This window comes from Phacochoerus africanus, chromosome 2, assembly GCF_016906955.1.
Source record: "Phacochoerus africanus isolate WHEZ1 chromosome 2, ROS_Pafr_v1, whole genome shotgun sequence".
Taxonomy (NCBI): Eukaryota; Metazoa; Chordata; class Mammalia; order Artiodactyla; family Suidae; genus Phacochoerus; species Phacochoerus africanus.
This window is the reverse complement of record NC_062545.1, coordinates 254820462-254845733: the sequence shown is the minus strand read 5'-3', so window position 1 is coordinate 254845733 and position 25272 is coordinate 254820462. Positions and strand designations below refer to the sequence as shown.

The window sequence follows — 25272 nt, the reverse complement described above, 5'->3', positions numbered from 1 at the left end:
TTGGCAAAGGGAGTGACAGCTGATGGTCAGGGAAGGCCTCTGTTGTAAGGATATATTTAAGCGCCGATCTGAAGGAAGGGAGGGAGTAAGCCGTGTGTGCAGGGGGGATACCAAGTGACAGGCATGTCCTTGGCATGTTCTGGGAACATCAAGGGGAGCCAGCATGGCTGGAGCAGAATGAGCTGGAGAAAGAGGTAGGGGATGAGATCCTAACTCGAGCTCGAGAATAATGCAGGGGCCATGGTGTCAGGTTCGGAAAGTGAGACTTCTGTTACCTCCTCCTTGGCAATATGGATGCAAATGATGAGCAGCGAGTATCATCTAGCATGTGATGTGTCAGACTGAAGTCCGCCCCTGTGAATTGCAACTTAATTTGGAAAAATCTCTTCTCGTGAGGTTACTTGGATTCCTAGGCTTCCCATAGGCTGTGGGAGAAGGAAATCACTTCTTCTTGAAAATTTTGGAATTTTGCAGTAGTGGCTCCAGGTCTTTCTTGGTGCCCATCCCAAGTATTTAGAATCTTTTATTTTCATTTCTCTTCGAGCCTGGTTTCTACCCACCCTCCATCACTGCTGAAAATGTTAATGTTTAGTGAAAGAGCCTCCTTTCTTTCTGAGCAGGGACATACCACGTTTATAGTAGGAAACTCTTTTTTTTTTTTTTTTTGCTTTTTTAAAGGCCGAACTTGTGGCACATGGAGGTTCCCAGGTTACGGGTCCAATCTGAGTTGTAGCTGCCGGCCTATACCACAGCCACGGCAAAGCCAGATCTGACCCATGTGTGTGACTTACACCACAGCTTATAGCAACATCAGATCCTTAACCCACTGAGCAAGGCCAGGGATCGAACCCGCATCCTCACGGATGCTAGTTGGGTTTGTTAACCGCTGAGCTATGAAGGGAACTCTCTATAGTAGGAACTCTTCAAGTGAAATGCCTTGTCTTGCAGGCCCCCTTTACAGTCGCAATTTCCTTCTCTTTTCTCTGAATTTCTCTATCCCCAGAAAGATCCCAAGAATTGCTTTAATTCCGATTACTGGATGCCTTGTTTCCGAGTCCTGCTTCCTCGTTGGGAGGTGTCCCTTATCTTCCCTGGAGAATTACCCTCAGCTGATCTTCGAATTGCTGTTGAGTTTCTGGAACCTGTGCTCTCATTGGTCTAACAAGGTCCAGGAAGTCCCCCAGGTTAATGGCTTTTCACCCAAGCTCCACTCCTTGGAACTGAATTTCTAAGACTTCAACTGCCTGTGCTTCTTCAATGGGAAGCACACACCGAAGTGTTCCTTCCGGCCATCATTTCCTTTTCTGCATCAGGAAAGATAGTCCTCCAGGGTTCCAGGTCCTTCTGAGTATTCCTACAGCGCTGGCAGGCCAGCGAGTGGTAAGCTTCAAACTCCCATGCCAGCTATTTCTTTTCTCTGTCTGTTTTTTTTTTTTTTTCCCCCAGGGCCACACCCAAGGCATATGGAGGTTCCCAGGCTAGGGATCGAATCAGAGCTACAGCTGCCAGCCTACACCACAGCCTCAGCAACGCAGAACCTGAGCCCCATCTGCAATCTACACCACAGCTCATGGCAAAGCTGGCTCCTTAACCCGCTGAGTGAGGCCAGAGAATCGAACCCACAACCTCCTGATTACTAGTAGGATTTGTTTCCACTGCGCCATAACAGGAACTCCCATGCTAGCTATTTCTGTTCCTTCTTTATCCTCATGCCAGGCTAATACCTTTTGCTGGGTCTTAGTAATTTCCTTCCCTACAGTTGTTTTTTTTTTGTTGTTTTCATATTTAGATTTTTGTTCTCTTAACATATTACTTTGGACTCTGCCTGTGAGGTCTCCATAGAGCAAGAATGATGCCACATTCACCCAATGTTCACATAAATTCTGCCCACCTTCGCTTTAGTTGGGATGTATTTACTTCTATTCAGTTCAGCCTATAATCTAGGACTGGGCCTGATCAAAGGTCATGCTCTCTGGAGCCTCCTTAATATATCTCTGCTTTTCTGTTCCTTCTTTTCAAGTTCTAACTCCTTGCATTTCTCAGGCAGGCTTCCATAAAGCCTGTGCTCCACCTGCTGTTTCATCTATAAGAACAGTGCTACCTTGAAACTCCCTTAACGATGCCTAGGGAATTCTACACTGATTTTTCTAGTCTTTCTCTCTTTAACTATGTCCATTTGCTGTAACCATGTAGTACCGCAGCTCCAGTTATTGAAGAGTTCCCCATTAACCTTACTCTGGGTTCCCTATTTAAAACTTTAAGACCCTTCTTGATAGAATAATACTTACCTCTGGGTACTCTTTGCGGGGGGGGGGGGGGGTGTCCTTTGAGTCTGTTCTCCTACATGGTCCCTTTATTCTTCTCTTTGATGCTTTTGAGCCATTCCCCTGACCTAGTAAATATTCCTATCTTTTGGTCTCTAATTTAGAGTAGTGAGGTTTGGATGTTTCTCCTTTTCCTTGTCATATTTTTCTAGCTGGGCTAACGTGACTTCAAATTTTCTTCTCCTTCTTTGATTTCCATCATTTCATTCCATTCTCTTCTAGTCTTGTCCTTTCTGCAAGACCAAAACCTATTTTGTAAACTGATTTCATCCCTTTTTCAGGGGCTGGGCAAATCTCATATCTAGAAACAGAGAGTTCTAGGCAGACACCTTTTGTGAGTCCTTCTTGGTACCTGAGTTGGTGATAATCCCACCGGATTTTATTGACTTCTGCTCATGAGGAATTCCTGCTGTAGAATCCCCAGTCTGGGTCTCTGTAAAACAAACCTGAGCAATTTGAGAGCCTGTGGTGTTGGGGTAGCTCCTGAGCCTGAAGATAAACCATGGATTCAGTCTTTTCTCATTCTCTTTCTTCCAAACAAGGTAAGAAGAAACACAATTTGGGGCAGCTCATCTCTTGTTGTCTGCTAATGTCCAGCTCCCCTCAAGGCTCTAAAATCCCTCAGAAATCTCCCGCTAATGCTTTCCTTGTGCTTATCAAACTTTGGCGAACATAACAATCACCTGGAGAGCTTATTAAAGCACAGCTGGGGAGTTCCCGTCGTGGTGCAGCAGAAACGAATCTGACTAGAAACCATGAGGTTGCGGATTCGATCCCTGGCCTTGCTCAGTGGGTTAAGGATCTGGTGTTGCCATGAGCTGTTGTGTAGGTTGCAGATGCGGTTTGGATCTGGTGTGGCTGTGGCTATGGCTGTGGCCGGTAGCTGTAGCTCCAATTAGACCCCTAGCCTGGGAAGCTACATATGCCATGGGTGTGGCCCTAGAAGGACCAAAAAAAAAAAAAAAAAAAAAAAGCACAGCTCCCAGGGTTGCATTCTAGAGGTTCTGATTGAGCAGACCTGGAGTATGGACCCCAAGTTTTCATTTCTAACAAGTTCCCAGGCCTTGTCATTGCCTCCACATCCGCACCGCCACCCCCCCCCACCCCGCCCCATGCATTTTTGGCCATCCTGTGGCATATGGATTTCCTGGGGCCAGGAATCACATTTTGAGCAGCAGTTTTCTAACCACATAGACCTTAGGTACTTCTGGCTAATATGAAGCCCTCACTTGAAAGAAAAGACATGATAAAAAGAAAGACCAAAAAAAAAAAAAGTAGTAACCAAAATAATTCAAGGTGTTCATGGCTGAGAAACCTGTGTGTTGATATTTTGCCTGATTTGTGAATACATTTTTCTTTTCTTTTCTTTCTTTCTTTCTTTTTTTTTTTTTTTTTGCCATTTTGTCTTTTGTAGGGCTGCACCCGTGGCGTATGGAGGTTCCCAGGCTAGGGGTCGAATTGGAGCTGCAACTGCTGGCCTACACCACAGTCACAGCAACGCCAGATCCTTAGCCCACTGAGCGAGGATCAAACCCGCAACCTCATGGTTCCTAGTCGGATTCCTTTCCCCTGAGCCACGACAGGAACTCCTGTGAAGAAAATTTTCTGGTAATCAAACATCTATCTCATCCATTCTTGCAGTTCCAGCTATAGAAACCAAGAGCCTCCATCTTCCCTATGGTGCTTTGCTCCCCTGTGGCAGCTCTTGTCTTTATATAAACTCAGAGTGGCAGTCAGTGTAGTCACACATTGCAGGTAGGAGAGACTGACTCTTATGCCTCCTTCCTGCTGACTGACAAATGAGAAGTATCCATTTTATTGCCTGAGCAAATTCCCAGGAGCTACTCCCCACCCCTCTCCACAAAAAAGCCTGGTTTCTATAAAAGTTATGTTGGAGAATGAGGCTTAGATATGTGGCCAAGTGGGTTTTCTCCTGCCTTTCCTCCTGGAAATATGGGCAACTGGATCTGCATGGGGATCTTGCTGGCTTACCCACCCATTGTTGGGCTGAAAAACCAAGGATATGGAGTGGACAGAGACAGGTTACTTACCTCGTGGAGGAGAGGAATACACATGCACCCTGTTCCTGAGCATAGGCAGGTCCCAGAGAGCAAGAATCCGCATCTTAAACTATTGCTTTTGGAATGGATAAGCCATGAGATCCTGCCGTATAGCACTGGGAACTATATCTAGTCACTTATGATGGAGCATGATAATGTGAGAAAAAAGAATGTATATATATATGTATGTGTGACTGGGTCACCTTGTGGTACAGCAGAAAATTGACAGAACACTGTAAGCCAGCTATAATGGGAAAAATAAAAATCATTATAAAGAAAAGAATCTGTATCTTGTTTGGGCAGTGTCTGAACTCCTCCCACTAGGAAATGGGACTCGAGGAAGAGTAGTCTCCTTTTTACTGTCAGATTACCTATTTACTGTTCCTTCTTTGAGGATTGATTCGTGTGTAGGGAGTAGAGAGAGGCCAAAGTTGTCCTTTCCTTTATAACAATGGGAAGACAGGGAAATAGCATCCTTTAGCCCACACGAACAAGGTAACTGACCTCTGTCATGTGAGAGTGTTGATCAGGAAAGGTCCATTCTAGTTCTAGGAGTCTTATGTTAGGAAAGCACTTTTAAGTTCCTTCAAATTCTTTAATTTCAACATTCAAATTTCTTTTTTAACTTTTATTTATTATTTTTTCTTTCAGCTTCATTGACATATAATTGACATACATCACTGTGTAATTTCAAGGTATACAACATAATGACTTGACTTGCATATATTGTGAAATGATTACCACAGTAAGTTTAGTTAACATCTGTCACCTTATCTATTTACAAAAAAAGGAAAAAAATTATTCCTCATGACGAGCACTTTAGATCTAGTCTCCTAATAACTTCAAAAATACTATACTGCAGCATTAAGTATAGTCATCATCAAATCCATTTCTTTCTGTCAGTCTGTCTCTCTCTTCCTTCCTTTCTTTCCTTTTTTCTTTCTTTCTTTCTTTTTTTTTCTTTTTAGAGCTGCGTTTGTGGCATATGGAAGTTCCCAGACTAGGGGTCCAATCAGAGCTGCAGCTGCCAGCTTACACCACAGCCACAGAAATACAGGATCCCTAACCCACTGAGCAAGGCCAGGGATTGAACCCATGTTCTTATGGATCCCAGTCAGGTTTGTTAGCTCTGAACCACAATGGGAACTCCAAATCCAGACTTCTTGACTGACTTATTTACTATCATTATTTCATTTATCTATTCAACTTTATGTTCTTATTGATGTATATGCAACTTATTAATATAGTAAGAGTTTATTATTTGGGTCAAACTGTCTCAAATATTTCTCCTATTTCTTTTAATTTTGTTTATGGTATTTTTGGCATATAAAATTTTAGATTTCTATGCTGTCAAATCCATTGATCTTTTGTGATTTATTACATTAATATTAAATGTAGATTTTTTTAAAATTTGTATTTATATCCCACTTTTTTTTTCTAGGAAGACTTTAACCTTCCTAGAAATAGGTATATAAAATAAAAGAAAATAAGTTAAATAGGTAAGCTAAAAAGGAATGGAAACAAAGTCAAGGTATAAAAAAAGATGTAGAAATAAGATGAAGAATAATTCATGTCCTTATAACCTACCTACTTGTGGGTTCATTAGTGTCTCACACATTCAGGTTTAAGTTTCCAACCCATCCAGTCGAGGAAGGAGCCATTACGTTGTCCATAAGTCTACAACATAGCAATGTTTTGGGGGAGAGGTACAGTTCAACATCATGATCAGATAGGAATTTCTAATTCTGGGGAGTTTCATAAAGTGTACAATGCATGAACCACATTTATGAGGATTTTATGATGCTCTTTCTTTCTATTGCCTCATTATATTTTAGGAAAGCACGCTTCAGTGTAGGGTGGACAGGGAAAGATGCCTTGGAAATGCCTGTGCTCTGATAATCTGGCTTTGCTTCAGGGGTAGGATTAGGTTATTTTAGATTATTTGGAGGAATGAATGGAGTCCATGTTTTTCAGACAATGTTTCCTAAGTATGGTTTCTCTCAACTCAGATTTGATAAATGGTGGGGCCCCTGAGCTTCAGATGATTCTCTCTCATCAGAACCCAGGGAGCAGTTGGTCTGTGTTGCCAGTTGAATAACAAGGATCTATACTTGAAAAGAAAGCTGTCCACCTCCCTTCGAAGGTGGAACCGAGCCTAGGGAGCTGAGCTAAAGGAATTGTTTGAATCTGCTTCCCCATAGAGGACGAATCTCAGTTCCTCTCCATCTAATATGATCCCTTACTTTTAGTCTGAAAAATATCAGGGTAATTGTAACCAGATACCACATTTGTCTTAAGAAAAGTTTCAACAAAATGACAAACTCCCAACTTTGAACAATGTTATGACTCAGAGGAACTGTTGGTGAAATGTACATCAAGGACAAGGGAAGGATAATAAAATAATCCCACTATTTATAGAGCTATGGGGGGGTTATAAACATAGTAACTTTTCTTTCAGAACACTTGATTTGTAGCCATGCTGTCTGACAAAATTTACCTTGCAAAACCAACCTTCTCTTTAGGCTGTGTCTAATTAGAGGTTTTGAAACCATATCATTTATGACTAAGAGAATGCTGGTTTTTCTGTTCTCTTTAGCAGAAGATTGCATGCATTTAGTTACTTCTAAAATAGGATTGGTAATTAAAAAAATATATAAAGAAGAGGAACAGATCACTTTTTCCTCTACTCCCTGGTAGAGGACCTAACTGAGGAGGTGTCTTCTCATAGCAGCTTTTCTAACAGCGTGCACACTTTGAGCTCTCTGGAGACCTTATAAAACTCCCCCCACAACTGATTCCTGTTTACAGACTCCAAATCCAAACAAAAGATAATAATTTAGCATGCTTCTTATATTTTTTTCCACAAAATGATAAATATTGTAACAGTATTCTCTAGTGGAAAAGTTAGGTCTGAAGTCTGCCTGCTTCTCTCTCTCTCTCTCTCTTTTTTTTTTTTTTTTTTGCTTTTTAGGGCCACACCTGCGGCATATGGAAGTTCACAGCCTAGGGGTCCAATTGGAGCTACAGCTGCTGGCGTACCCCACAGCCACAGCCACATGGGATCCGATCCATGTCTGTGGCCTGTTACACCACAGCTCAAGGCAACGCTGGATGCCTGACCCACTGAGCAAGGCCAGGGATCGAACCTGCATCCTCACGGATACTAGTCAGATTTGTTTCCGCTGTGCCACAATGGGAATTCCCTGCCTGCTTCTCTTATAAACCATCAGCCTGAGAAACTCATGCTTGCAGTTGACCAAGCCAGAAATTGGCATATATTTTGCAGGCATCTGTAATATGCCCCAACGGGGAAGAATAAATGGTTCTTCTTTTGAAGATGAGATAATGACTTGCAGATCCAGCTCCGTAGAACAGTACCCATAGGGTAGATAAAGATGAATAAGTTATGTGAATTGGAGCCCATCGCTAAATGGGTTTTAACTGGCTCTGGAGGCAATGGGTTCATTTCATTCTTTTCAGGACTCCTTATTCTAATCATATACAGACAAAGAGGCTCCAGACTCTCTCCTCAGCTGAAATCAGAGAAAAAAACTGCCTCTTACTTTACCCTGTTCATTAATACAGTGCAAAGGAAAGCTAACTCCAAGGTGTTCTTTTTTAATTGTATTTCCTTGTAAGTTTTTAATTTGGTATAATTTCAAATTGTTCTCTCTTGTTCTCGCTCTCCCTTCCTGAAATAAATCCCACTTGGTCATGGCGCATTATTTCTTATATGGTGTTGGATCTGTTTCCTAACATTTTCTTTAGTATTTTTGCACCAGGATTCACAATTGATGTGTGTTTATAGTTTTCTTTTTTTGCACTGTCCTTACCAGATTGGGGCATTAGTATTTTCCTTGTTTTATAAAAAGAATTTCATTATTGCAATTCACGTAGCATTTGGACCATCTGGTCTCAGATGGTTTGGTGGATGCTCCCTGTGGAACAGTCTGGGCCTGGAGGTTTTCTTTGGTGGTTCCCTGATAACCTTCTCAATTTTTTTTCTACGGAAATTGGTCGAAGTTTTTTTTTTTGTTTTTGTTTTTGTTTTTTTTTTGTCTTTTTGCTATTTCTTGGGCCGCACCCGAGGCATATGGAGGTTCCCAGGCTAGGGGTCGAATCAGAGCTGTAGCCACCGGCCTACGCCAGAGCCACAGCAACACGGGATCTGAGCTGAGTCTGCAACCTACACCACAGCTCACGGCAACGCCGGATCGTTAACCCACTGAGCAAGGGCAGGGACCGAACCCGCAACCTCATGGTTCCTAGTCCGATTCGTTAACCACTGTGCTACGATGGGAACTCCTGGTCTAAGTTTTTTATGTTGAATGGATTGATTTTGGCAAACTCGTAGAAATTACCCATTTAATCTATGCTTTCAAAATTTGTTTACATAGTAGGCTGGGAAGTAGTTTCATTTAAGTTTTTGAATTTTATGTCAATAATTATTTATTCCTTTATTTGATTGTACTCCTTTTTTTTTCTAGAATGTTAGCAGTTTGTCTATTTAATTAGCATTTTTGAAAAGCCAAGATTTTGTTTTATTAATTAGATTTATTTTTTCCCCCCAATACATCAGGGATTAGCACACTTTGGCTGGTGGGCCAAATCTGGCCTGTCTCCTATTGTTGTAATAAAGTTTTATTGGAACACAGCCAAGCCATTCATTTGTGTATTGTCTGTGGCTGCTTCTGTGTCTCGAAGACAGAATTGAGTAATTGTGACAGAACCATCTGGCCCAAGAAACCTAAAACATTTACTGTATGGACCTCTATAGAGAACATTTTCTGACTCTTGCTGTACATCATTAATTTCAGCTCTCATATTTATGATATTCTTTCTTATGCTTTCTTTTGTTTCATAAAGGTGGTCACAGTTTATCTTCACTGTACGTTGTGACTTTTTGCATTAAGAAGTGTCCTTTGTCATAATGCTTTTTGACTTAAGCTCGGCTTATGTCAGTATTACAGCCTCTACTTTCTTATGGTTTCCTTTGGTCTGCTCTACTGTTGTCCACTGCTTTGGTTTAGCCTTTTAGGTCATTTTGTTTCAGGTGTCCCTCTAATCATGCATTGTAATCCTGCATTGTGAAACAAATTGAAAATCTTTTTTATTTTAATTTTTTAAAATTTATTTCTTTATTTTGGCTTTTTTAGGGTTGCACCTGTGGCATATGGAAGTTCCCAGGCTAGGGGTCGAGTCGGAGGTACAGCCACCGGCCTGTAGCTGTAGATCTGAGCCGTGTCTGCGACCTACACCTCGGCTCACAGCAACGCCGCATCCCAGATCCACTGAGCGAGGCCAGGGATCGAACCTGCATCCTCATGGATACTAGTCAGATTCATTTCCGCTGTGCTACGACAGGAACTCCCTGGTTTGTTAGCTCTTGATGCCATACTTTAACTTCCATTTATTGCCTATTTAGCAGTCAAACCAGTCTTTTCTCTTTTTCTTTTTCTCTCTTCCTTCTCTCAATTTTTCAGTTGCCTTATTTCTACTTTGTCAGAATATATACTATTTTTATTTTATTCTTCCACCTTGTCCTACCTTTCCTTTAGTCTTAGATCTACAATTTAATACGTTAGATGCTCACTGTCAGTCTTTTTACTGACATTTCCCCAGTTAGCTCTTGGATAAGGCTCATCTTATAGTAGAGTTCTCAAGAGAACAGTATCCCTGAATTCTTACATATTTAGAACTGTTTCTTTATGGTCTTGACACTTGAAAGATAACATGGCTGGATATAAAAATCTTGGTTTACACTTTCTTGATTGGAATGTCCTTAAAATTAAGTTCTTGTGTTGCTTTTTTTTATGTAGCTTTTGAGACATCTCATGCAGCCTTATTCTTTTTTTTCAGATCTTCTTTACTTCATTGAGTGGAGAGGCTGAGGATGTTTTCTTTATCTTGGAAGTCTGGTAGTTTTACTTAGCTAAGTCTTAGGGTTGATTGTTCTGGGTGAGCTTTCTCAGGTATCTTGTGGGTCCTTTCAGTATTTTTATACAGATCTTTTTATTTTTGTAAGGTTATCTTGGATTATAGTTTTAAATATTTAGTCTGTTTTCATGTGTTTTTTTCTTGAGAGACTTTAATGTTGGATCCTTGCCTATATTTCATGTCAACCATTTTATTTTTGATCCATTTCACTTCTTTGTAATCTCATTTTTATTCTTTTTGGTTGTTTTCCTGTATTTCTCCAATTTCTTGTAATAGATTTTTATTCTAATCTATCCTTCTTTGGGCACCATGAAATGTAGTCTTTATTTCTGATGTGACTTTTGTCTTTTCCTTTGGCTTTTTACCTGAATTCAGTCACTTGTGTTTTATTTCTTCCCTGCTCTTTGTTCATCTTGTTGTTAGTTTTTGAACTTCTAACTAAAGATGTTTGCTTTACATGCCAAAATGCTTATTTGAGGGTATTTATTTGTTTATTGTCTTACAGGTACCCCCCCCCCCCCCATTTTGTGGATTTTTGGAAAAATTGGAGTTCTTCACAAGTGGAAATGTTTTGATTACAATTTCCTATTTTTGCTTTCAAACGAACATTCCTTTTGTTTGTTAATTACACATGCAGAATTGGTCATTGAGGACAGTTCATAAGATTTCTAGGTTAAGAGTGCCCTCTTCTGTCCCTGAATGAAGCACAGTTTCTTTTCAAGGATATTTTTGTGTTTGTGTTTTGGTGAGGGTTGGGGTGAATTGGATGTTCTCCTTAGGGTTCTCTTTTGACCTGTAGGATCTTGCCTGTCCCCCATGTTTCTTTTTCCCATCACCGCTTAGTTTCCAAAGGACACCTGTGCCTTCCTTTTTGTCCTCTTTTTTTCCCCAGAAAGAATGTCTTTCTTGTCCCACCGCCTGAACTCTCATTGACTTTTCATCCTTTGCTGGTAGGTAGCACACTGATATACCAAATCTCCTTTTTGGTATTTTCACATTTAAAGTAGATAAAGGAGTTCCCGTCGTGGCTCAGTGGTTAACGAATCCGACTAGGAACCATGAGGTTGCGGGTTCGGTCCCTGCCCTTGCTCAGTGGGTTAATGATCCGGCGTTGCCGTGAGCTGTGGTGTAGGTTGCAGACTCAGCTCGGATCCCGAGTTGCTGTGGCTCTGGTGTAGGCCAGTGGCTACAGCTCCGATTCAACCCCTAGCCTGGGAACCTCCATATGCCTCGGGTGCGGCCCAAGAAATAGCAGCAGCAACAACAACAACAAAAGAAAAAAAAAAGTAGATAAAGTGGAATTTTTCCTTCTGAGGTTGACTCTAGCTCACGCTTGGGCCCTTTATTTCCCTCTTCTCTTTCACACGGCTCTTCTAGAGCCCTCTCACTCTCTAGAATGACTTGTGGGAGGTCGAGAGAGAGCTTTGCTGGAATTTGGTATTTATTTTTCTATTAAAGGGCAGTTTAAAGTTTGTGGTATTGTCTGTCTTCCAGTGGTGATAACAGCATTGGTTTTATGCTGTTTTAATTGCATTTCCAGTTGATCTGAAGAACATTTTGGAGAATATGCAGAGATTTAGATTTAAGGGGCCACCATTATCCTTGAATGAATGGGAACTCTAATCTGTAATGAATTCTCAAGTGTAACTTTTCCCCTCCGTATTTCTCCTCCTGCCATTTCTTCTACCTGGATCCCTCCCTCCTCTGCTCTTCTTCAGTTTGTATATTCCCTTCTTTCATGATCCCCTCAACTGAAGGAGAGTTGTCTTCCTTCTGAATTTCCACACTCTCTTTCAGGAGGAAGTCTAGGTGGAAGTTTGGCACAGTTACCCTGAAGCCAGGCTATCTAAATTCAGATCTCAGATCTGCTCTTTCCTGTATCTGTGCTTTTGGGCAAGTAACTTAACCTCTAGGTGCCTAATCTGCCTTAAACTGCAAAAGTGGGAATAACATAATGGGTTTGTTGTGAGACTAAATGGGTTAATGCATATGGAGAACCAGCACAATACCTGACAAACAATAAGCATCTATCAAATGTTAATTGTTACTTAATTTTACCTGATGACATTTATTATACAATCCCTTATATTTTTGTTATACTGATGTAGGGTATAGCTCCTCTTCTAGATTAAATACCTATTAAGAGCAGAAACCTTGTTTTACTCAAAGTGCCTGTATTCATACTTGGTTAATATGATATGAGTTGCTTAGCTCTCCCCCTATTGCTGATTGTTTATATTTAAAGAACCAGGAGTGCTGTGCCCACCAGTGTCCTGGACCATAGACGTACAAAGATGAATGAGACATGATCTCTCACAATACACACATGCATAATAATACATACCTCATAATACAATGCATAAAGTCTAGTTTGAGGTATTTGCAAGGAATTGTGGGAGCACCGGAGAGGTAATGACTGGTTTTGCCCAGAGTTGCTTGCCCATATTAACATGAAGCAGAAACAAAGTTACAAAGAATGTGATGAACCAAGAGACACGTTTTCTCTTCTCTGAGGCATTCTTGCAGGTCTGGTTTTTTTGTTTTTTTGTTTTTTGTCTTTTTTTGGGGGTCTTTTTGCCATTTTCTTGGGCCGCTTCTGCAACATATGGAGGTTCCCAGGCTAGGGGTCGAATCGGAGCTGTAGCCACCGGCCTACGCCAGAGCCACAGCAACGCAGGATCCGAGCCGCGTCTGCAACCTACACCACAGCTCACGGCAACGCCGGATCGTTAACCCACTGAGCAAGGGCAGGGACCGAACCCGCAACCTCATGGTTCCTAGTTGGATTCTTTAACCACTGAGCCACGACGGGAACTCCCAGGTCTGTTTTTTTAACTTTGGGCTTCTAGATTAGATTGGCCTTATGGGTGGGGAAAGGAGAGAGAGGAGGAGGAGTGACCATTGAAATGAAGCAGAGAAAGAATATTGGAATGAGAGGTGGGGTGTGTACTTTCCATAGCAAAGGATCAGAGAGCAGCTGGGAAAGAGTTTGGGATGGGGATCCTACTGGGGATCCTTCCCCCCAGAGAACTCAGCTTGGGTTCACCCTGCCTGTGGTTCAAACTGTGAGTCCCTTGGATGGAGAGGAGAACTAGAGTGAGCGTCTCTCCCTGACCAAGATGGAGCTGCACTTAACCCGAGAGACGTTTCCTGTGAGCAGAAGGAGTTACAGACCCCACTACTACTGTAACGTTATGTGTGAATGCGTATGTGTGTATGTATGTATCATATATATATATAGAGAGAGTCATGTACATACCATTTTTCATCTTGCTTTTTTATATTATTTATTTTGGATTTTTGGTTTTACAGTATTCTATGCATCTACTTCCATATCAGTTCCATATAATGTCATTTCATTCTCTGAGGGAAGCATAGTGTTCCATTGCATGAAGTTTCACTAATTTATCAACTTATCCACTGTGGAAGGATATTTAGGGGTTTTTTTTCCCCTTTCGAATTTTTATTATCGACAATGCTGCTATATTACGGAACGCCAGATCCGTGAGCTATGGTGTAGGTCGCAGATGCAGCTCGAGTCTGGTGTGGCTGTGGCTCTGGTGTAGGCCAGTCGCAACAGCTCCAATTAGATCCCTAGCCTGGGAACCCACTAAGCGAGGCCAGGGATCGAACCCACAACCTCATGGTTCCTAGTTGGATTCCTTTCTGCTGTGCCATGATGGGAACTCCTACTTCTGTTTTTCTTTTATGATATATTTTAATATTTAGTGTCTCTGTAGGTCTGAAAAAACTCTTTCAACCAGTATAAAATAATTTTAAGAGACAGGAAAATAATCATGACAGAATTTACTTGGCAGGATTTTTTCTGTCTTTCTTTTTAAATTTTAGTTGATTTACAGTGTTGTGCCAATTTCTGCTATACAGCAAAAATACAGTTTTTTATATACATATATAGATAAACATTCTTTTTTAATATTCATTTCCATCATGGAGGATTTTTTTCTTTCTTAATAAGACAAAATAATTGCAGCTTACAAGAATAGTATCTTAAGTTTGATGAAATGTGCTTTATCTTGCACACTTGGGCAGAGTATTGCTGTAGAATTGAGTCTTAAGAGTGGAATTACTAAGATAAAGAGCCTCATAAATTCCTTTTCACAAAGATCATATCAATTTACACACATGCCTTTCACCAATGATGGATATTCCAGTTTTTTAATATTTCAGAGCCTAATAAGGGAAAGCATATTTTACTTTGTTTTAATTTGTACCTCTTTGCTTATTGAATGTCCTGGTACAGTTTCCCTATAAATCACTTTTTCTATTTATTGCTCCTTTTTGTGTGTTGGTGGTAGTATTTTTCTTCATAGCAAGTGTTCTTTAGATACTAAGGCCATCACTTTTTCAAATATCTTACAATTTTTTTTACATCTTGTTGTTTGTCTTTCAAACTTAGGTTGTTATATCTTTTGCCGAAAAGAAAATTTAAGATTTTATTGCATGAAATTAAATTTTTTCTAGTTTTCTTATTATTTCTTTCCTAACCAAGATTGTAGAACTATATCTATATAGTGTGTATGTATGTATATATATATATATTTTTTTTTTCTTCTCTTTTTTGACCACCTTGGGGGTATATGGAGCTCCTGGACCAAGGCTTGAATCTGCATGGCAGTCGCAAACTATACTATAGCTGTGGCAATGCTGGATCCTTAACCCATTGTGTAGGCCAGGGATTGAACCCGCATCCCTGTTGCTGCAGAGACACTGTTGTTCCCATTGTGCCACAGTGGGAACCCCTCTAGTATATTTTTAAGCTAAAATTTTTAATACAGTTGAAATCATTTTTTGCTTGTTATGTCAAGACAGGAATCTAATATTAGTTTATCTCTGTGCATAACTATTTCCCAACTCAATTTATTTCCCACTGATTTAAAATCCACTTATATATATGTATTCCCATGATAGATTGATTTCTGGTTTCTACCCTTTCCATTGATCTCTTTGTTTATTCCTGAGCTAGCAACAAAATAGCAGTTTACTCCAGGGTTCTTAGTTGGGAGTGGGGTGCTCATCACCCCTTGGGGGGCAAAAGTTGGTTCTTGAGAGGTAAAAAATATTACTCTTTTTTTTTTTTTTTTTTTAGGGTTGCACCCATGGCATATGGAATTTCCTAGCATAGGGGTCGAATCAGAGCTGAGGCTGCCAGCCTATACCACAGCCACAGCAACACCAGATCCAAGCATCTGTGACCTATGCTGCAGCTTGTGGCAATGCTGGATCTTTACCCACTGAGCAAGGCCAGGGATTGAACCCACATCTTCATGGATTCTTAACCCACTGAGCCACAACAGGAACTCCATATTATTCTTTTTATACATGAAGCATAGATAACCATTAGAGTAAATAAGAAACAAAAGGGTGAGAGACTAGGAAAAAGATGTTTAAAAAGGCTCCAGGTCAGGCTATAATGAAAGAAGCCTGAGAAATAAAAGAAGTGTGGAGAAACACTTGTTGGAACTTTATAATAGGTAATGAAACCTAGTTATGTCCTCTTTGAATATTTTCCAGTTTTTTTTTTTTTCTTGCTAGTCTCATTAATCTTCCCCCTAAAAGGTAGCAGTGATTGCTTTCTGTTATTGCGAGTGCCAAGCTGATTCCTGCATGTGAGACTTTGACCTTGGAGCCCCCTCCATCTGACCTCTCTTCCTCTACTCTTGGTGGCTCACTCACTCAGCCTTCAGGTCTCTGCCCACATATCACCTCCACAGAGGGTCTTCCCTCACCATCCCGTCTATCTTCACAGGATGCTTTTTTTCATAGTCTTCACCAGCAGACAAGGTTATAGTTTTAAAAATTTTTTGCTCGTTTACTTTCTTCCTTTCTCACAAGCATGCATTCCATGAGGTGCAGGGACTTTGTTTTCTCACCACGTTATCCTTAGCCCCTAAAGCATGCCTGGCACATTGTGAGAACTTTCTAAATATTCACAGAATGAATGTGTAAACTTAACACATTCCAAGAAGGTCCATCGGCATCACCATTGGGAGAACATTCCCCGTATAGATTAATTGGTGGAGAACTGATACCTTTTCACTTTTCAATCTTTCCATTCAAGGATGTGGCATTTTTCTCTATACTATTTTCTTTTATGTCCTTTGGAGGAAAAAAAAATCTTCATGTAAGTGTTGGGCATTTTATTAGATTTATTTCTAGGTATTTGAAGTTTGCTCATGGATTCTTCTCTTGGGACTAGAGTTCTTTTCATTGTTCTATTATGTTTTATTTGTTGTTTTACTTTTTTATTGCTGGTATGACAGATTACTGCAAATGTGGTGGCTTAAAAACAGCATGAATTTCCTTATTGTTCTGGAGATCAGAAGTCTTACTCAGTTTCACCAGGTTGAAATGAAGGTGTCAGCAGGTCAGTGTTCCTTCTAGGGGCCCAAGGGGAGAATCCATTTCCTTGTCTTTTCTGGTTTCTGGAACCTGTGTAGGCTCATGGCTCATGGCCCTATCCTCTACCTTTAAAGCATCAGTTTAACCTCCGATTTTGTCCTTACATTTCTCTATGGCCCTGATCTTCTTGTCCCCCTCTTTAAGGACACCTGTCACTACATTGGGCCCATCTGGATAATCCAAGATAATCTCCCTATTGTAGCAACATTTGCAAAGTCCTTCCCCCATGTAAGGTCACAGATTCCAGGGACTAGGATGTGGACATCTTTGAGGGACCATTATTCAGCCTATCATACTTGTTCTTGCAGATATTAGTGTGGAAAACGAGTAGTTTTTCTATGTTTTTGTGTTTAGGTGCACTTTGCTAGCCTCCTACTATTTGTATTTGTTTTTCTCTTGTTTTCAAATAATGATGTATTTGCTTTTCAGTTAATTCTCTTACATTTACTGGCAGTTGCATCATTTGTCCCCTTTCTTTCTGGTATTTATAGCTCATTTTTCCCCTTGCCTCATTCTGCATTGTCTGGACTCTCCTAACGCTAACTAACAGCTGTGAAACCATGCATCCTTATATTCTTAAGTTTACTAGAAATTGCTTTATTATTTTACCACTAAGTATGGTGGTTTCTAATAAACGCTTTTAAATCAAGGAGTTCCTATCAAATTAAATCCTAGCTTGCTAAGGTTTTTAGTCAGGAATGTACATGAAATGTATTAACCATTATGATTATAAAAGTGACCATATGGTTTTTCTCTTTTAATCTATTAATAGCTTTCCCTATCATGATATCTCTGTATTCCTGGAATAAACCTCCCTTGTTTATAGCGTATTGTTCCTTGAACGTACAGCTGACTTCTGTTTGTTAATATTTTTTTTCGGAATTGTGCATTTATATGAAATGGGTTTGGCATGGCTTAAAGTGTTTAGTGATTGCTTGTGCCATCCTCGTACAGCGTGGGTGTTATGGATTATTCAGTCATACTGAATGAATTGGGGTGCCTTCTGCCTTTTCGCATGGCCTGGAACTGTTTAAATACTGTTGAAGTTATATGGTTTTTAAGAGTTTTATAAATGCAAGCTTCCTTGGATTACTGTTACTTATCTCTAAAACCATCTTCTGTACCCAGTACTGAGGTTCTGTTATCCTGAATCATCTATACTTTCTTCCCAACTCCAACTTCCAACATTTGATGCCTGTGACCTGTGGAACAGGTTTTCTCTGGGCAAAGCTGCCCAGTCCATAAGGAGGGGTCCCGTCTCTCAGCTTGGCTCCATTCACAGGAACCTGTTGGGCCAGCGGCTTACACAATAAAGGTTTGGCTTCCAGGCGACTTTCTTTCTCTCAGGTTCTTTGAGAGTTGCCTTTATCGCTTATTAATCGTCATAGTATTCCTATGAAATTTCTTAGCAGTTGGATATATTATTTTCAGGTTAAGAACAGGGATCCTGGTGGAAGGAAGTAACCTCTGAGTCCAGAGTTTTGAATAACTAATCTTTCTTTTTCTTTTATTTTTTTTGCCACCCCACAGCATATGGAGTGTCTGGGCCAGGGATCAGGTCCAAGCTGCAATAGCGACCTGTGCCACAGCCACTGCAACACTGATCCCCAACCCACAGTGCCTGGCCGGGGATCAAACCCAAATCCCAGCGCTGCAGAGATGCCACCGATCCCATGGTGCCACAGCAGGAACTCCACTAGTCTTTGTTTTGAAAAGCTTGGGGGATGTGCCTCTGTATTTCACGGTACCAGATCTGAACTGTCTTTTGGATTGATTATCATGAAATTGAGCAGAGGCTAACAACTGCTTCATTTTTTTTTTTGTCTTTTTGTCTTTTTGCTATTTCTTTGGGCCACTCCCCCGGCATATGGAGGTTCCCAGGCTAGGGGTCCAATCGGAACTGCAGCCACCGGCCTATGCCAGAGCCACAGCTACGCGGGATCCGAGCCACGTCTGCAACCTACACCACAGCTCACGGCAACACCGGATCGTTAACCCACTAAGCAAGGGCAGGGACCGAACCCGCAACCTCATGGTTCCTAGTCGGATTTGTTAACCACTGCGCCACAACGGGAACTCCTGCTTCTTGATCGTAAGAGATGAGGAAGCCCAAACCAAGAAAGTACCACTCCCCCCTTTTCATCATGAAAAACCTGACTGCTTGAGATGGACTTTTTCATTTCCTCAAGGAGCCTCAATTCTCTGCTGAAATGTTGCTCTCAGCTTAGAATTTCAGACTAATGCTTATTTGTCTAAATGAGGCTGTCCAAAACCAGAACAATGAGTTGCAGTTTTAGCTGGTAAATCAAGGGAATTTACTTAAATAATTTTTAAGAGGGATCCTCTGATTGGGTATCTTTTGATCTTAAATCTTTCATCAGGACCGAGTCTACAAAAATATAAAAGGGGTGTTTCTTGGACTGCTACTACTAATTTCTAAATTAAAATACTGCTGAAGTCATTCTGTGTAAAATGCTTATCCTTGGAAGATTGTTCAATTAAAAAGTAGTATTTTTGTATAAGACGTGAGTTGACTTCTCATTATTTTCCCCTTGCAGTAAAACAGACCATCAGTAACATTTCAGTATTTAATGAAACCTGCTTGAGATGGAGAAGCATGAAGACAGCTGATATAGAGGAGATGTATTTAGTAAGTTCCTGAAAGTTACTCTATGTATAGATGTTTGTCTTGTGTGGGATGTACAAAAAATATCGGCAAACCCAAAAAACTGCTTATGTAGCTGCCATTATCCATGGAAGATTTATAGTGACAGTTGCAATAAGAAGCAAAAGAATGGGCATTTCTGCTGCATATTTGAAGACAGAGATCTCAGGGATTGATGAGAAAGCCACAAGAAGTTCTTTGTGCAACATAGCCTGATGCAGAGCCAATGTTCAGCTTGTATCCATGGGAAGAATCCAGTGGTTTTTGCACATGTGTGTCACTCCACACCAGTGCCTCTGATCAGAATCTGAATGTGTTGCCTTAGAGAGTCAAAGGGAGCTTTTGAAGCTATATGCGCTCGTGAGTAAGAAAGGACCATGGGATGAGCTGCTACTAGAAGAAAGTAAGCAGGAAGAAAAGTGTGTCTGTTGACTCCGGTGCCGGGATGTTCCTGGAAAGTATAGGAAATGTCAGAAGGGGGTGGGCAGAGGAGAGAAGCCCTTTCCAGATTTTACCAGACCAGCTAGCGGAACCCTAATGCATGTCCTGCTCTGGAGGAGCGCTAGTTCAGATTCTTAATTTTCTTTCTAGGAAATTGTCCTTTGGTCTTGCTCCTGAAGTTTTGCCACCAGATTTTCCCGTTGGGCATGTGCCACTGTATGTGTGAGAACAAAAAAGAGAAAGTTGTCAGTTGGCACTTTGGCCTTTTGTGCATTTTGATTTGAAAATAGATTTGTGGAGTTCCTGTTGTGGCTCAGTAGTGATGGACTAGTAACCATGAGGATGCGGGTTCGATCCCTGCCCTTGCTCAGTGAGTTGAGGATCCAGCGTTGCCATGAGCTGTGGTGTAGGTCGTAGATGCGGCTTGAGTCTGGTGTTGCTATGGCTGTGGTGTAGGCCCGCAGCTACAGCTCTGATTCAACCCCTAGCCTGGGAACTTCCATATGCTGCAGATGCAGCCCTAAAAAGATTAAAAAATAATAATAAATAAATTTATTATTCTTATAATACTGTGACCACAATATTTACGGTATGACAGCTCTAATATTTGCTTACTGCCATATTTCACTTTTGGAAGGAACTTTATTATTATTATTATTATTATTATTATTATTATTATTATTATTATTATTATTTGTCTTTTCTAGAACTGCTCCTGCGGCATGTGGAGGTTTCCAAGTTAGAGGTCTAATTGGACCCGTAGCCGCTGGCCTACACCAGAGCCACAGCAGCTCGGGATCTGAGCCACGTCTGCAACCTATACCACAGCTCACGGCAACGCCGGATCCTTAACCCACTGAGCAAGGCCAGGGATCGAACCTGCAACCTCATGGTTCCTAGTCAGGTTCATTTCCCCTGCGCCACGACAGGAACTCCTGGAAGGAACTTTAGAATTGAAAGCCGAAGAACTCGTGAGAAAGGGTAAATACCCAGGCATTCAAGCTAGCTTTTCAAGCTAGCAGCTCACCTGGTCAACTTTTTCTATGTTTCAGTTCCACATTCGAGGCCAGAGATGGTATCAGAAGGCATTTGCCCAGGAAGTGATCTTTAATATCACTGCCAGCAGCCAAACTCCTGAGACGTGTTTGGACCTGAGTCCAGGTACCAACTACAGTATCAGCATCCAGGCTTTGTCTTCTGAACTTCCCGTGGTCATCTCCCTGACAACCCGGATAACAGGTAAATCTTGAATAACAGCATTGGGGCGAATCAAGTCACCGCAGAACTGTATGGGCTTCAATAAAGAGGAGCCCTATTACTTTCTATCATTATATAACGAATATAAACAGAAAGAGTTAGAAGGATGTGGAATTGGAGAGGGGCGCTAAGGGGACTGCGACTGAAACTGGGATGGTTTTACTGCTGACACAGTTAACTGAAACAAAATAGGAGCAGTGACGACATCTGGGTAGCGTGTACGTGAGTGGTGGTTACATTCCTTCTGGATATTTGAAAGATTTAAAATGTGTCACACGTAAAAGGAATGTTCCCTCTTGCTGTTTCTTTCTGCTTTTCTCTTACAAGTACCTTAAGAGTAGGTTACTCTCAGAGGAAAATGACTGGCAGTCCCACTCTAGTTCACTGAAAAATCTGCTTTCCACTCATTTTTTTCATCTCTCCTCGAATGTGCGATGACTCCCCCCACCCCCCACACAGACTCTGGGTGAATACTCAAGGGTATTAGCTGCTTGTTTCTCTTTTTTTTTTTTAATGACCGCATCTGAGGCACATGGATGTTCCTGTGCCAGAGGTCGAATCAGAGCCGCCCCTGCGACCTATGCACAGCTTGTGGCAATGCTGGATCCTTCACCCAGTGAGGGGGGCCAGGGATCAAACCTGCATCCTCACAGAGACGACATCACATCCTTAACCCGCTGAGCCACGGTGGGGACTCCAGCTTCGTGTTTCTTATTTCACTAAGCAGTTAGATGTAATCAGGTGAGGACTTTCCACTCCCAAATCGCCATGGCCACCTGCATGCAGAACCTATATTTTATCTTCTCTCTTGTCCTCACTCTTAAGGCACATCCGCTGTCCACCCTGCCACCTCTTCTTGCCGCATCATTGGTCCCCCCCAGTACAGAATTAGTCCCAACACTGCACAAGCATATTGTAATATCTCCTTTTTATTTATTCATTTATCTTTTTAGCATTATTTATTTATTTATTTATCTTTTTAGGGCCGCACCCATGGTGTATGGAGGTTCCCAGGCTAGGGGTGTAATTGGAGCTGTAGCCGCCGGCCTACACCACAGCCACAGCAACGTGGGATCTGAGCTGCATCTGCAACCTACACCACAGCTCACAGCAAACCCAGATCCTTAACCCACTGAGTGAGGCCAGGGATTGAACCTACAACCTCACGGTTCCTAGTCGGATTCGTTTCTGCTGCGCCATGTTGGGAATGCCCCATAATATCTCCTTTTCAAATGGAAGCAAAGAAAAGATAAAGATGCTTTTTTTTTGATCCCATGTTCCCTCCAACTAATTTGTCTTCTCTCAGTGTCCCCCCCCCCCCTGCCTTTTCATGTGATGGTTCTCAGGTTAGGGGTCGAATCAGAGCTGTAGCTGCTGGCCTACACCACAGCCACAGAAAGGCAAGATCCAGAACTCAGCTGCGCCTGTGACCTACACCACAGCTCATGGCAACGCCAGATCCTTAACCCACTGAGCAAGGCCAGGGATTGAATCTGCATCCTCATGGACCCTAGACCCTAGTTGGGTTCGTTACTGCTGACCCATGACGGGAACTCCCTCTCAGCCTGTCTTTATAGTAAAGCTCCTTGAAAGAATGTTGTGAAGTTTCCACTCAGCTCCTCTTCTCTCTTTAACTGGTTCTGGTCCAGAGGAATTTGTCCTCAAGGCTTTGCTGGAAGTGTCTCCACCTTGCCACATCCACTGGCTAATTTTGTTCTTATCTGATTTTCTCTACAGCATTTGGCATCCTGTCCTTGAAACAGTTTTTCTCGTAACTTTTGGGCCCTTCCACCTTGCCGGCTGATCCGTCTCAGTCTTTTCACTAGTTCCTTCTACTTTTATTGACACCCTGCCTTCTTCTCTTCCTTTTCCTTTTTATTTTTTGTCTTTTTAGGGTCACACCAGTGGCATACGGAGGTTCCCAGGCTAGGGGCCCAATTGGAGCCATAGCCGCCGGCTTCAGCCACAGCCACAGCAACGCCAGCTCTGAGCTGAGTCTGCAACCTACACCACAGCTCAAGGCAATGTCAATCCTTAACCCACTGAGTGAGGCCAGGGATCGAACCTGCGTCCTCATGGATGCTAGTCAGATTCCTTTCCACTGAGCCAAGGCAGGAACTCCTCTTCCTTTTATTTTCATTATGTACCCTTCCTGCCTAGATGGTCTCTGCTAGTCTCGTGGCTATAAACATTCCCTATATGCCGAGCATTCCCATACATGTATCCTAGTCCCGATCTATCCTTTGAGCTCCATTCTCATATATCCACCTGTCTCCTAAACATATCCTATCGAACATCTAATAGGCAAACCCCATAGAACTTTTTGATTTCTCACCTCTTCCCTCACCCCCAAATCCATTTTCCACCCAGGTTTCTCTCTCAGTTACTGGCATCCCTGTTCACCAATTGCTCAGACCCAAAAGGAATCATCATTGATTCTACTCCTCCCACCCGATTCTGAAAGTGCATCAACAAGCCCCGTTGGCTCGTTTCTGAAATAGCATTCTGAATCCAACCCCTTCTCCCCACTTTCGCCTTTACCACGAGCAACCTAATGTGAGCTGGCCACCTCTCACCTTTCTAACTCTTCTCCCTGCTTTCACCATTGCTTGTTCTCCCCCCCCCCCCCCGCCCCGCTGCCCTAAGTTGTAATCTTCACTATAACTTTAAGAAGATAATGCAAAGTGATCTTTTCAAAATGCATATATGAACATGTCATCCCCAGTTCAAAACCATCCAGGGAGTTTGCATTAGTGTTCGGATAGAATCCACATTCCTTACTGTGGAACATGGAACTTGGAGACTGGGCCCTGCTTTCCTCGCTGACTTCATTTCCCTCTGCCCCCACCGACCTTCTCACTAAGCAACTTCCTTCCTCGCTGTTTCTCAAATGGGTCAAACTTGTTCTTGCATCCAAGTCTTTCCTGGACACTCTCTTCACATGGTTTCTTTATAATCACTCAGGTTTCTTCTCACATGCCATTACCTGGAGAGCCTCTCCCTGCTCATCCTTTTAAAAATAACCTCGCCATCTCCACCCCCTCACTTACTGTCCATTTACTTTGCTTGACTTTCTCTCTATTTTTTTGGTGTTTTAGGGCCACACCTGTGGCATATGGAAGTTCCCAGGCTAGAAGTCAAATTGGAGCCACAGCCAGCGCAATGCAGGATCCGAGTCGTGTCTGTGACCTACAACACAGCTCATGGCAACGCTGGATCCCCAACCCACTGAGCAAGGCCAGGGATCGAACCCACAACCTCGTGGATACTAGTCAGATTTGTTTCTGCTGCGCCACAATAAGAACTCCCTTTACTCTGCTTGACTTTCTTTATAGAAGTTGTTTCCAGAATTTGTATTTTATTTTATTTTTTTATTTAGTTATTTTTGGCTCTGCCCTTGGCAGGTGAGAATTCCCGGGCCAGAGATTGAACTCATGCCACAGCAGTGATCCGGGTCACAGCAGTGGCAATGCCAGATCCTTAATCACTAGGTCACTAGGGAGCTCGTAGAAGTTGTAGTTTATTTTATTTTTTTCACTTTTAAAAGTTTTATTGAAGTGTAGTTGATTTATAATGCAGTGAAAATTTCTGCTATATAACAAAGTGATTCAATTATAGACATATCCTTTCTTTTTCAGAGTCTTGTCCGATACAGGTTGTCACAGAATATTGGGTAGGGTTCCTTATGCTAAACAGCAGATTCCTATTCAAAATAAAAGTTGAAATTCCTGTTTTCTCTCTATCACCAATTCTTTTTTTTTTTCTTTTTTTTGTCTTTCTAGGTCTGTACCTGCAACATATGGAGGTTCCCAGGCTAGGGGTCAAATTGGAGCTGCAGCTGCTGGCCTACACCACAGCCACAGTGATGCCAGATCCCAGCCACACCTGCAATCTACATCACAGCTCATGGCAATGCTGGATTCTTAACCTACTGAGCCAGGCCAGGGATGGAACCCACAGCTTCATGGATACTAGTCAGATTCATTATCACTGAGCCACAACAGGAACTCCTTAGAAGTTGTATTTTAAAATTTACTTTTTTTGGAGTTCCCCTCGTGGAGCAGCAGAAACGAATCTGACTAGGAACCATGACATTGTGGGTTCGATCCCTGGACTTGCTTAGTATGTTGAGGATCTGGCATTGCCGTGAGCTGTGGTCATAGACTTG

At 41.9% G+C, this 25272-nt stretch overlaps 1 protein-coding gene across 6 annotated transcripts in view; it reads left to right on the top strand.

Moving 5' to 3' along the window:
- The window catches only part of SUSD1 (sushi domain containing 1), a 147970-nt gene that overhangs the window by 74754 nt on the left and 47944 nt on the right, over positions 1–25272 (top strand). For all 6 annotated transcript variants that reach the window (XM_047768154.1, XM_047768157.1, XM_047768155.1 and 3 more), the window contains exons 11-12: positions 19300–19391; positions 20900–21086. In XM_047768154.1, the coding sequence (XP_047624110.1) occupies positions 19300–19391; positions 20900–21086 (279 nt within the window). The remainder of the gene's footprint in view (positions 1–19299; positions 19392–20899; positions 21087–25272) is intronic.